At 38.7% G+C, this 13,580-nt stretch overlaps 1 protein-coding gene across 1 annotated transcript; it reads left to right on the top strand.

Annotated features, from left to right (window-relative positions):
* Window positions 1–7,420: 7,420 nt before the first annotated feature.
* On the top strand, window positions 7,421–8,365 carry LOC113175076 (olfactory receptor 4C15-like). Its single transcript, XM_026379240.2, has one exon. The coding sequence runs from the start codon at window positions 7,430–7,432 to the stop codon at window positions 8,363–8,365; it is 936 nt and encodes a 311-aa protein (XP_026235025.2). The 5' UTR covers window positions 7,421–7,429.
* The last annotated feature ends 5,215 nt before the right edge of the window (window positions 8,366–13,580 follow it).

The following is a 13,580-nucleotide window of genomic DNA, read 5'->3' as shown; positions in this document are numbered from 1 at the left end:
GAATGATTATTCTGAATCAAAAATATGGAGGCCAAGTAACTTATTAAAAAGGGTAATTACAAATAGGATTTTAATTCATTCTCTTAATTTGTAGTAGCAATATTTACTTGGTACAATAAAATGGATGGAAATTTTACTGATATGCATATATATTTTTATACAACTGCATTTGAAATTTGCTACTTGAATATAGTTTCAAAACACTTCTTACAATGACAACTTTACTAATCCCTTTTATAGTTTTGAATGTTTTATGTACTTTTAAGTTGAAGCAGAAAATCTATTATTTTCAGAACAATTAGTGATAGAGTTATTTTTGTTGCTAAAATGAATAGAAAGCAAACAGTGGGCAATGTGAGTAATGAAGGAAATAGTGGGCAATGTGGGTAGTGGGACACAGTGAGGCAAACATCCCAAGGTCACCTCCAGATGATGGCCTGGTGTCCACACAGTTCATGCTGCTGGGGGGCCCTGAGAAATCCCAGGTACAGCTTCAGCATTTTCAGTAGTATAGCAATCAAGAAAGAAAAGACCGCACACAAAATAAGCTGCTGCTTGTAGGAGGATCTGTTTAAAATTGATATCAGAATTAGTGTATTCAGGACAGGGAGGGTTCTGTCCATGGTATAGCTTTTTATGGAAAGTTAACAATAGTTAAAAATTTTTGATAAAAATTCTGTGTTATATTAACCAATTATTTCCTCCTATACAAACCAATCTCCCTTAACTTCACTCTATTTTGCTGAACTCTAGATGGTGCCAAATCTGATATTTTGTGTTTAAACTTATGATCAACTTTAAATATTGCTAAAACCATAACCAAATATATATTGCAATTAAAATTTTTAAAACTATTTTATCATTTTATGTTTCCTTTCAGATATATTATATTTAATTTATCAAAGCAAATATGCTAGGCTATTGGAAATTTTATTGTTTTTCTCATTTAACATACTGTAAAAGTGCTTCACCTATTTTATTTATTTATTTGCATTACAATTCTTAATACACCTTTAATGGTTTTATGTTTTTTTTAGGGGGAGTACCAGTGATTGACCTCAGGGGCACTGAACCACTCAGCCATATCCCCAGTCCTATTTTGTATTTTATTTAGGGACAAGGTCTCATTGAGTTGCTTAGCACCTTGCTTTTGCTAAGGCTGGCTTTGAATTAGCAATTCTCCTGACTCAGCTTCCCAAGGGGCTGGATTCCAAAAGTGTGCTAGGGAGCCCAATTTTAAAACAGTTTTGTTACCATCATATGGTATTAATTTTAAATATCTGATTTTCATAAACATCTTTCTGTCGTTGACTATTTTAGTTAGGTCTCCCTTTTCTCTATCACACATGGCACTGAACCATATTCCATTGTAAAGCTTCCTTTCTCTCTCCATTGCACTTTCAGGATAAATGTTTAGGGTTGAAGTTGCTAGTATAAAAATTACTAACATTTTTTATGATTCTAAAATTATTTACTAATATGTTTTAAAAAGGAATTAGATGAGTGAACCAGTTTTATTGCTATTTTAAGGTATAATTTAAAATTGTGTAATTTAAAAAGTATAATTTTTAGAGTGATTCAATTTCATCTCTGTATAAATAAGCAGTGCTTAAAAATACTGCTAATACCATTTTATGTCATGCTTTCCATTTATACTTCAAAAATCATGTTAATTATAAGCAATTGACTCTTTTGTGTCAGGTAGTTGATGAGAGTTCCTCTATTTTAGACTTGAGGAGATGGGAGCATGATGATTTCTTTAATGATACATGACTACTGGATGTCATCCCTGGGATTCATAGTTTTCCAACAGCAAACAGTGAAAGAATTTTAAAATTAATATTTTATTACAGTAAGTTAAGGTAAACAGAAAATTGCTAAGATTGCAAGTATCCTGTGTATTACCCACTTTCCCCTAATATTGCATCTTAAATTAGCACAGAAATATGTATCAAGAATATGAAACAATAATGGATGCTAACTTATTCTTCACTAAACAGTAGACTATATTTGACTAGTTTTTCTTTTATTGTGTTTTTTTCTGTTCTAGGATTCAATTCTTCTTAACCCATTGCCTCTAAGACAATTACCTTTCAAAAAAATTGAAATGATAATCCTTCTGATCAAAACCATTAACATGCTATATTCTCCACTGTCAATGTTCTGACACAAATTTACAAAATTCCTTTATTTGATAAAATAAGGAGTTGTGTGTTTATATTTAATGAATATTTAAAATTTAAAATTACATTGTTTTAAAAACACCCTTATAAAAGGAAGTGAAAGGGCACAGTTTGTTTAATTATTAGTTAGCATAGGGCCTGTCTTCCTTTTTGAAAGAAAACTGGAGCAGGACTGATCACACACCCACCTGTCAGAAGCCTGACAGGCTGCTTTGCACAGAAAGAGAACAGCAGCAAGTACCCCTTGAGTGCTACTTTATAGGCCAGATCATGGCCGCATGCACTTTAAGGGCAGGTTTATCCCTTGTGACTGGCATCACCATTTTTCGGAAGGCAAGTTTCTGTTTCTTGGGAACAGAGATGGGCAAGTCTTTATCTCTCAAGAGGAGAATAGAGACCCACAAGATTTTATCTCTCAAAGATGGGCAAATTTCTATTTTTTTTTATTGTAGTTGGACACAATACCTTTATTTTGTTTATTTATTTTTATGTGGTGCTGAGGATTGAACCCAGCGCCATGCAAGAAGAAAAACTTTATAAAGTGGGGGTGGGGAAAGGAAGATGGCCGTAATTATGCCAACATCCCTCCCTTTTTGTTTTAATACTGGGGATTAGGGTGGTTTATGGATGGAGGTCTCTTCTTATGGCTGCTTCCTGCTGGCATGGGGGTGGTGACAGGGGCAGAGGTAGGTCCTAGAGGGAGGTTTTCTCTGGCAATTGAGTGAGTATATTCTCACAGAGGCATCTGATTGACCACTTGGTTAGTGAAAGTCTTAGTTTTTTCCATGATGGTTTCCTGTAAAAACTTGAAAACACATGGTAACAAAACTACCAGGCAGAGAATGGCAGTGAGAGGTCCTAGAAGAGGTAAGGATAGGGTTCCAAAGGCAGATGAGAGAGGAAGAGATGGAGTTGGCCAGAGAACGTTAATTTAAGCTTAGCTTTTAGATTCTATAAATTTTTATGTTTTGTTCTATCTTTCCTGATTGGTTGATATAGTAACAACATTGTTCTAGGAGAAGACAGGTACCTCTCTTTTCTGCTGTAATTAGGTCTATTTCCCTCGTATTCTGTAGGGTGACTTCTGTCAGGGAGAGGATCTGAGCCTATATGAGGTGGATAGCCTCAGTTGAAGTGTCGATGGATCTGACTAGTTCCTCACGAAGTTGGTCAAGTTGGGAGGCCAAGATTAGGCTATGTCTGAGGGCTCCCGCTCCCCAGGGTTACCAGTGAGGATGTTAGACTAATGCCTAAGAGGACTGGAAGAATGACTGCCTGGTTAGATTAAGTTGGGGGAACTAACGTGAGGACAGTCATCTCAACCAAAGTAGAGTGAGCTGGGGAGATAGGACGATCAAGAAACAGGATCTGGGGTAGAAGCATTGACACATGTCATGAGGGAACTATTTTGGCATAAGATGTGAGTTCCTGGGGGGTTTATATAAGAGTCTGACCCCATGATGATATGGTGTAGACAGCAAGTGGGGTTGGTGTGGGTGTTAGACTGAGTGTTCCTTAAAGACCCATTTAGTCCTGCTGTATGTAGTTGTTATATAAGGTGGAAGTACAGGAATTGGGAGGTGAGAACACATTGGACATTGGATGGGAGAATGGCTTATTTAGGAGGATTACCCATTGGGGTACAAATGAAGCAGTCTTGTTGATAAAGGTACTAATGTACTATGTGATGTAAAAGGTAGAGAGAATAACCTATGATTTGGAGCCAGGAAGTTTGAGGGTGTCTATTTTTTAAGTTTTGGAAAATGTTGTGGGAGCTGTTTGTTACTATATAATGACTGCATCTCATAAGGTGTGTGGGGCTTAGTCATAGGTTCAGATTATCTGGAAAGATCCATGAGGGTCTGGGCTTGCCACATAAAGGTTTATAGAGCCAGTTACTCCTTTTCCCATTTTGTGTCCCAAGGATAATCAATCCTGAAGGTATGTAAAGGCAGGACCCTATAATAGGGGTTTGGAGAAGGAGGGGGTTTGGACAGTCTGTTGGAAGAGCCATATCCATGTTCCATAGAATGGTAATTGCAGGACCATTTGGAATATCCCTTCCAATTGAGGTCATTGCATGTGTCGGAGTTATCAGAAGTTAAGCAGAGACAGAAATTATGAGAGAAAAAGCTTTCTTGTTATATTTGATACAGTCAAAACAGTTGGTAACACAGATCTGAGCAAAGTTGAATGTGAGGAGAGGGTCCTTTGACAACCTTTAATGGGACAGAAGGCAGAGTTGACTAACTTGGAGGACTTTTGTCCATCACGTATATCTTAAATGGCCAAGCCTAGTGAGTGCCAGGAGGATTTTTGGGAGCTGTGGGAGGGAAATAGAGAAGGAAGAGGAGTAGTGTGATCATAGTATGTGGAAGGGGAGAGAGTAGAGGAGATAGGAAGGAAAAAGATAAATTTCATTTGGGGTGGAGTCCGTGAAGGATCCCTGAAATGAGCTGGAAGAGGAAAGTGGGAGTAATAGGCCTTGGAAGTCCTGGTCCAGCAGCCAGCTCTGTCCATAGGATGAACAGAAATTGATAGTAATAAGAAAGGGAGAGGAAGTCACTTATCTGTGGTGGTGTGGTCTTTGGGTTGTTCTGGTACTGGGTGAAGTTAGGAGGCTTGTGTCTGTTTGAGCCACTAAGTGAGGGGTCTATGGAGGTTGTAGTGAAGTGAGGGTGAGAGCAGGTTTTGAGAGCTAAATTGTGTATCCATTTGGGGAACCCCTTAAGCTTGGAAGCATTTAGAGTGGTTGAGAGTAACTTCATATGGTTCCATCCATTTAGGGGATAGGCCATTGAGTAGGGTAACTGCGTTGGGATGGAACCATTAGAGGAATACCATGTCCCCCACTGGAATAGGGGAGGAAGGGTTGTCTGTAGGGACAAGTGATTAAGGTCTGCATATTTCCAAAGCAATGCTTGAAGGTGACTCAAAAGAGGGGGCAAACGGTGGGGTGGAATAGCTATGGGCTGTGGGCATAAAGTAGGGGGTGTCATTGGGCACCCATACATAAGCTCAAATGGAGAGATATGGAAGGGTTTTTTTAGGGAGGGCTCATAACCTTAGGGGGGCCCAGAGAGATAAGTGTTACTCAGTCAAGATGTAGTTTGAGAGAGAGTTTAGTGAGAATGTTTTTGATGGTTTCTTTGGTGCGTTCTGCCTTGCCTGATGATTGAGGGCGGTATGGTATATGAAAATACTAGGGTATGTTAAGTGCTTGTATTAATTGTTGGATAATTTGAGAGATAAATTTGGGCCCATTATCAGACTGAAAGGAAGAAGGGAGGCCAAAGTGAGGAATGAGTTCTTTAAGGAGGATTTTGGAAATGTCTTGCTAGTGGTGGGAAAGACCTCAACACATTCAGAGAATGTGTCAGCCAGGACTAGGAGATATTTGAAACATTTTATGCTGGGCATGTGGTTGAAGTCAATTTGCCAGTTGCTGGCAGGTAAATGTCCTCTTGCTGGTGAGTTGGAATAGAGGGAGGACAAATGTGGGAAAAGGGTTAGTTTTTCGACATTTCTCACAGGAAGAGGGGAGGTCTTGGAGGAATTTGATATGGTCTGGGATGAGGGATAGAGAGTGTTTGACAGAGTCCCTTAGAGAAGACAGGTTAAGGTAAAATAAGTCTCACCTATCTACACTACCCTTGGTAAGGGGCTATGGCAGTGTGTTCTCATCACACATTACTTTCCTCTGTGCTATTGACTACATCAATGTTTTTACCTGTAGAGACTAATTGGATCCTGAAAAGAGTCCTATTGATAGACATTCCAACTAAACTCACATGAAAGTGTTACCTAAGGCTTACAGAATTATAAGACCTTTTGGAGAAATTGTCTGGATAACTCATGGAAATGCTTGAGGTAGAAAAGGCAATTGGCTATTCATGGAGTACATAATAACTATAATTAGTAAGAGCATATTATTTTAAGGAATACTTTCAAGTTTCCAAATATTATAGTCAATATGAAATTTGGAGATGAATGTGTAAGGTATATATGAACATACTGGCTTAGACCAATATGTTCAAACCAACATTTGATTAGACCCAGTCACATAGTATAAATTATGAGAAAATGATTAATAGAGTCTGAAGACTCTGGACTATGATGATTGCCTATTTGCCTATGCAAATGATTGGCCATCACCTTCTGATTCCTCATCATTTTCTGTTTCCTTCATTAAGATGCCCATTCACTAATGAACAAAAACTAAGAGGATTTAGTGATTCAAGTGTGTGGGAACTCTAGAAAAGTTAATTCAGCCCTGAAGTTTCTGATAGAAAATAGAAATTCTTACTCTTTCTAGAGTGATCCAGTGGAAAGGACTTTGTTTTGGAGACAGATATTCTATGTAACAACCTAGGGTCAAGCATCTGGTGTTCACTTATACTCAACCATGAATTTCCTATCAAGGAAGTAAGGATATAAATCTTCGAGTGTTACCAGGGTAGTGAGTCTTGTATAACGGCTCTCCTATACCTATTTTTCTTAGTTGCTATTACAACATTTGGAGATAGGTGTTATTATTTTGGGGAAATTCTCTTCTAATGTCTAAATGAGGTAATTTAAAAAAAAAACTAAAAACTAAACATTTAGTGCAGACTTGTGATGTGCTGTCTGTCACTTGGTACTTTTTCATAGATCCTTCATTTTGGTAAAGAACAAATTGAATCATCAAGAGACCAAATTCAGTTTATACCTTAAAGAAAGCTTTGATGTGTAGTTATGCTTTAAAATCACCACTTAAATTGTATATTATTTCTTCTTTTAGGTCTCAGGGTCTCCAGATTACAGATGGCTTATTAGTCAACTCTGCCTCCTCCCATAACAATGGCAGAAATGAACAAGAGAGCCACAGTCCTCGTATCCCCACCATGGGGGTGAGGTGAAGAATGCTTCCCAATGATTCACTGAGGGAAGTCACTAGTAAATGATCAAAACTGTCTTTAGAGATTAAAATCTAGTCTTCTCTACCTTCTCCTTTATAGAAGCTTTGCTAATTCAAAGGCTGTGAATACTCTATCTTCACCTCAATTTTGCCTGATCTCCAGCTCCTATCCTCAATAAATGTCAAATTTGTGTTTTCAATGACAACAGAAACCTTAAAGACAATAGTGTATTTAGGTGCACTGAAATAATTGGCGACTCTAAAACTACAAAGTGGTCTGAAGCAAATCTTTATCATAATTGCAAACTTCAATGATAACTTTTGCATGTTTGCCCTTTCCTTGGAAATCATGCAAAACCAAAGCTTCATAACTGAATTTGTTCTCCTGGGGCTTTCAAATAATCCTACTATTCAGAAAATAGTCTTTGTTGTGTTTTTGTTGGTCTACATTGCAACTATTGTAGGCAACATGCTGATTGTAGTGACCATCCTCTGTAGCCCTGCACTGCTGGGCTCCCCCATGTACTTCTTCTTGGCATCATTATCCTTTCTGGAGGCCTGTTTATCCTCTGCCATCACACCAAAAATGATTGCAGACTCCCTGTATGAGAGGAAAACCATCTCTTATAAAGGATGCATGATTCAACTTTTTGCTGAACATCTATTCGGTGGGGCGGAGATGATCATCCTCACTTCCATGGCTTATGATCGATATGTGGCCATTTGCAAGCCCTTGAACTACTCTTCCATCATGAACTGGAGGCTCTGTGGCATTCTGATGGGGGTGGCCTGGTCAGGGGGCTTCTTGCATTCCATTACAGTGGTTCTGTTCATTAACCAACTGCCCTATTGTGGGCCTAATGTCATTGATCATTTCATGTGTGACTTGTACCCATTATTGGACCTGGCCTGCACTGACTCTCACATCCTTGGCCTTTTGATGGTTGCCACGACTGGGTTTATGTGCATTATAATCTTCTGCTTGTTGCTGGTCTCCTATGGTGTCATCTTGTTCTCCCTGAGAAAACACAGTGCTGAGGGGCGGAGGAAAGCTCTGTCCACCTGTGGATCTCACATTGCTGTTGTGGTTTTGTTCTTTGTCCCATGCATATTTATAAATGCCCGGCCTCCTTCTGTCTTTCCCTTTGACAAACTGGTGGAAACGTTTTATACCATGTTCACCCCCTTGCTCAATCCCTTGATTTATACTTTCAGAAATAGGGAAGTGAAAAATGCTATAAGGAAAATGTGGAAGAGATTGGTGTTAGTTTCTGATGAAAAATGATATTAGACTCAAAAATAGTATAAAGAGCAAAGCAATCAAATGGTCGAAGACAATGCTTTATAGGATGCTCAGTACCTATTAAGATGTAATACACTTCTATAGAAAAAGAAATTATTTTGGCCATCAAAGATGATGTTTTTATTTTTATTGCAGGTGTCTACTTAGAGTTGGCAACTCAGTATGTAGGTATACAAATTAGAGAAAGTTGATCTTTATGCTTACCTCAAATCTAATAATAATAATAATAATAATAAAGAATGGAGAGAAAAATTACTTGTCAAAACGTTAGATATTAACTTTATGCTTTCCAAATCTTGGGTGAGCAAAACAAACGTATCTTTGACATGAGGATTAGAATCTTACTCAAACTATTTCATTTGGGAAAAAAAAAAAAAAGATTTATTTAGGAGGGTGAACTCAGTGTTTCTGAATTAAAAGTAACCTGAATTCAGGAAAAGCATACAGAAGAGCAATAATAGAACTGCTGCAGAAGTTCTGCATCAGTTGAATCCATCAATGAAAGGGATCCATTAACATTTCTATAGAATTGGTGTAGCCTCAGGAATTTCTTGACTGATAAACTCTGGGTGGCCCAGTGCTGCCTACTAAGAGTTCCTCCTGGGCAACAATCAGGCTAAAGAAGAGAGGAGGCATCTCCATACTGATTTCCAAATTGGCCGCACCAATTTGGTGCCAGCAGTGTACAAGTGCACCCTTTTCCCCACATCCTTGCCAGCACTTGTTGTTGTTTGACGTCTAAAAAGTAACAAAATCATGGCATTTGCAGGGAAATGGATGGCATTAGAGCAGATTATGCTAAATGAAATCAGCCAATCCCTAAAAAAACAAATGCAGAATGTCTTCTTTGATATAAGGGGGGCAACCCAAAACAGAGCAGGGAGGAAGAGCATGAGAAGAAGATTACCATCAACCTGGGATGAGAGGTGGGAGGGAATGGGAGAGAGAAGGGGAATGGAAGGAGACCCCAATTGTTATACAAAAATACATATAAGAGGATGTGAGGGGAAGGGGGGAAAAAGAGAGAGAAATGAGTTATGGTAGATGGGGTAGAGAGAGGTGAGGTGAGGGGAGGGGGGATACAAAGGGATAGAAAGGGCATCAGAATACAACAGACACTAGTCTGGCAGTATGTATAAACGTGGCTGTATAATCAACGTGATTCTGCAATCTGTACACGTGGGAATAATAAGAATTCATACCCCATTTGAATCAAATGTATGATATATGATATGTCAAGATCAATGTAATGTTTTGAGCAACTAATAAATTTCTGATGTTAAAAAAAAGAAAATGAAAAAAATAAAATAAAATATAAAAATGGAAAAAAAAAAAAGAAGAGAGGAGGCAGATTCCAGGAGGGAGTCATCCATGTGTATCTCCTATTCAAGCACAAGCAAAGGGAATTCTGAAGATGCTATATTACCAAGAAAACCAGAAGTAACTGCAGATTTGAAGAGTTGATTCCTCCCACCCCCAAGGAAGGAATAAATCTAGGGGCACCAGAAAATGCAAGGAAGTCTCAAAAGATTATATCGCAATTTACCTGGTGATTTAAATTTTTGTGAGTTTTTGCCACCAATTGAAAATAATTCTATCTGAACAATCATCAATAAGAAGATCATTTAAATTTAGATACATCTTATTTTTTGTTCCCATAGTTGAGGTTATTTAATATATGAGGTTGCCATGTGGCTTCTGAAATAATTGCATTTATACAAAACATTTCAATTCTCCCCTAGCCTATCAACATGAATAGAATGCCCACTGAGTATTGTGGGCAATAATACTGATTTTTTCTGAAATCATTCAGGCCAGGCTCAAAGCAGAAGAGTGCATATAATAGCTGACTTCCGAAGAACAGGACAGATTGTAGTGACCACTACAGATTCATGTCTGATCCATCACGCACTTGAACACAAACATATTTTATCATTTTAACTTCCAACCTGTTATTGTATCTTTAGATAAGAAGATATAATATTCAGTCAAGAAATAAATGAATATCAGAAGATATCTACCCAACATTTTTTATTCTTACAAGTCTGCTTACCAGAACTTGATTAATCCTGGCTATAATAGTTCTTTTTACATTCCATTTTCAATATTGATTTTTCCTAGCCATGGTGACATTTAGCCCAATGTATTTTTTCTTTGGCATTTTAACTGTTATGTTAGTGTCATTTGGCTTATGTCATTAATTTAGTCAGAAATGCCATTTCAATATAGAGTGTGGGAATTAGTGCAGTTGGATATCTGAGATAAGTCATTGGAGAGCTCTTTTATAACCTTAATTGATTCGGGAATTTTATTTGCTACATCATAAATCAGATAAAAATTATCATTCTACTACAAATCTTGCAATGGTTCTCCCTCCCAGCTCTAGTTCATCTCTGCCATGGATCTCTCTGATCTTTGGACTGTGGGTTTTTCCTTCTCTCTTCCCTTGCTATTCTTCTTTTCTTGCTGTTACTCAAAATGACATTTTTCCTTTTGATTCTGACTTCTCCCACCACTCTCTATCCTTTCTGCTTTCCTTAGTATAATATTTTAAACACACATATCCAGTGCTTTTGGGTGAAGGTCAAGATGGCAGAGTAGAACCTGGTAGCACTCTCAGCTCCTCCATGATGCGAATGTGAAACAGCTGGAGAGGTGCTATTCAGCCAGGTGGGTGACTGAGGGGATGGAGTGAGGTTCAGTACTGGACAGTGAGATAGTCAGAGATTCCGGTTATTAGAACAGAGTGAGAAAGGTCTCACTGGCACAACTCTGTCCCAGCAGACCTGGAGCCAGGGAGGGGAGCCTGGTGACAAAAAGGGAAAGAGAAAGAGATATAGAGAAGAATGTCAGTATAGAAACACTTGCAGAACAGAAAGTAAGTCTGAACTTAGCTGATCTGGTAGCTGCATAGCAGGTGGTTGTGTTAGAAGTGCTCTGAGCTTCTGCTTAAAAATGGAGAGCTGCTGTAGGGAGCCAACTTGTCGGGTCATGCCTGAGCTTGCTGCTTTGGGAAACACAAAGTTCTTGCATCTTCGCTTTCCCTGCAGACTACAGGAAATATTGCTATAGTATCCCAGCCAGCATTCACCTGGGGACAAATTGTGGTCCTGGTCAAACGCCACTGAAGGAAGCTACTATGATTTGGGTATGGGATGGCCATACGCAAGCTCTTGTATTAATAAAGGAATGAGAAATGGGTGGATTGTGGGAACTAAGACAAGCAATCATCCTAGTTTGAATGACTGTGTGGTAACTGTAGGCAGGTGGGGTAGACCCAGAGGGTCTGGGTCACTGTGGACGTTCCCTGGAAGCCTGCATCTCCCCTGTGGTCCTCCTCTGAGGCTCGCTGCTTCCTTGCTGCCATGAGGGGAGCAGTTTTTCTCTTCTAGGCCCTTGCTACATCATTGCTGCCTCACTTGGGCCCACAGCAATGTCATTGGCCATCTATGGACACAGACCTTTGAAACTCTCTGTCCCAAATGAACTTTTCCTCCTCTAAGTTGTACTTGTCAGGTATTCTGGTCACCTTGGTGCAAAAGCTGCCTTAAACATAAGCTGTCTGAGTAATGTATACACTGAGATGGCTGAGAGCAAAGGCCACCAAGGTCCACTTACCACTCGCCAGCTGTAACAGAGCCTCAGCTACCCTTGGAGACAATGACCTTTATCATCTGGACCTACTGTCCTTCTCCCTGGGAACTGCAGATTAGGTGGTGGGGAAAGGGGGTGGTTCTCACAGAACTGCTACCAATACTAGGGAGGGAGCTGCTGTGCTCACTGAGCCACTGGAATCACCTCAGTTGTGCCAGAGGTGGGCAGGCTGAGGCCTTTGTAAATGGGCTCCAGAGGCTGAGTGTCTCACAATTTTTGAAGCAGGATGGTTGTCTAAATGTGATAAAAAATGAATATATAGTTTTCTAGCGCAAGGATGATCTGGTTGACTTGATCACTACTTCCACACCCACATGCTTTCAAAAGTATGGTATTATAGGTTGGATTTTTGCTACCCTGGTTACCTGGTGGGTTCCAAAACCAAAAATCCTGAAAGAGATCTCACCATATTAAATACCTATGCAAGGGTTGTTGTCTGTTTTTTTTTGTTGGTTTGTTTTCATTATGTAGTATTTATGTTGTTTTGCTTTGTTTTTCTTCATTGTCTGTACACTCATTTAAGTGAGTTCACACATTTTTTTAAAAAAATCAGTAATTAGACTTTTTCCATCTCCTGTCTTATCTCATTTTAATTCCCTTCACTTCTCTTCTTTTTTCTCTTAGAATTTGTTCATATTTCTCTCTTTCTTCCTTCTTATGCTTCTTTCTTCTTTCTCCATATTGTAATATTAACTTTACTTTCATTAATGCCAAAATTTTCAACCTACATTACATTGTTACCCCCTGTTTCTTTTCTTTGTTTAATGGACTTACATAGGTCATTTTCAAGGTATTTTTTAAGTGTTTTGATCTAAATATGAAGTATGCTTCACAGGATCATGTATGAGACAATGCAAGTTTTTTCAGGAGTGAAATGATTGGGCTATGACAGCCCTAACCCAACCAGCAAATTAATCCTCAGATGTGGATTAACTAGGTGATTACTATAGGCTGGTAGTGTGTTGTTGAAATAAGTAGGTCACTGGGGGCATGCATTGGGGTCATTTTTTTGTCCCTGGGGTGTAGAAATCTTTCTGCTTGCTCGTTGTCATGTTCTGAGCTGAATTCCTCTACCACATACTTCCACCATGTGTTCTGCTTCACCTTAGGCCCAGAGCTATTGAGCAAACTGACTGTGGACTGAAAATTTTAAACCCTGAGCCAAAATAAATAACATTTTATTCCTCTACATTTTTGTTGTCCGGTCCTTTGGTCACAATGACAAAATGAACAAAATGCAGAAATGGGTCTGCTGCTGTGACTAACATGATGACATGGTTCAGAAGACTTTGGACACTCTTCAAGGGGCCTGAAGACTTATGTCCCAGTTTTCCTCCAGTTTCTGTCTCAATGCTCTATTTCCTTCTATTAAACATGCCTGTTGTAACTTCTATTCAAATAAATTTACAAGGAAAAATTTATCTCTAGAAGTGTCACTTTTAGTTTTAAAGTTATAGAACCTTAAAATAAATTTATGAGATGAAAAATTATACTCTATTAGCATGCATTTTTAAAAATAAGAACTTTTTTTCTGCCACAGACT

The sequence above is a fragment of the Urocitellus parryii genome, chromosome 4, assembly GCF_045843805.1.
Source record: "Urocitellus parryii isolate mUroPar1 chromosome 4, mUroPar1.hap1, whole genome shotgun sequence".
NCBI classification, from domain to species: domain Eukaryota; kingdom Metazoa; phylum Chordata; class Mammalia; order Rodentia; family Sciuridae; genus Urocitellus; species Urocitellus parryii.
This window is presented reverse-complemented; position numbering and strand designations above follow the sequence as displayed.

Bases quoted from the DNA above. Each gene is read 5' to 3' on its own strand.
- LOC113175076 (XM_026379240.2), top strand. From the start codon at position 7,430: ATGCAAAACCAAAGCTTCATAACTGAATTTGTTCTCCTGGGGCTTTCA.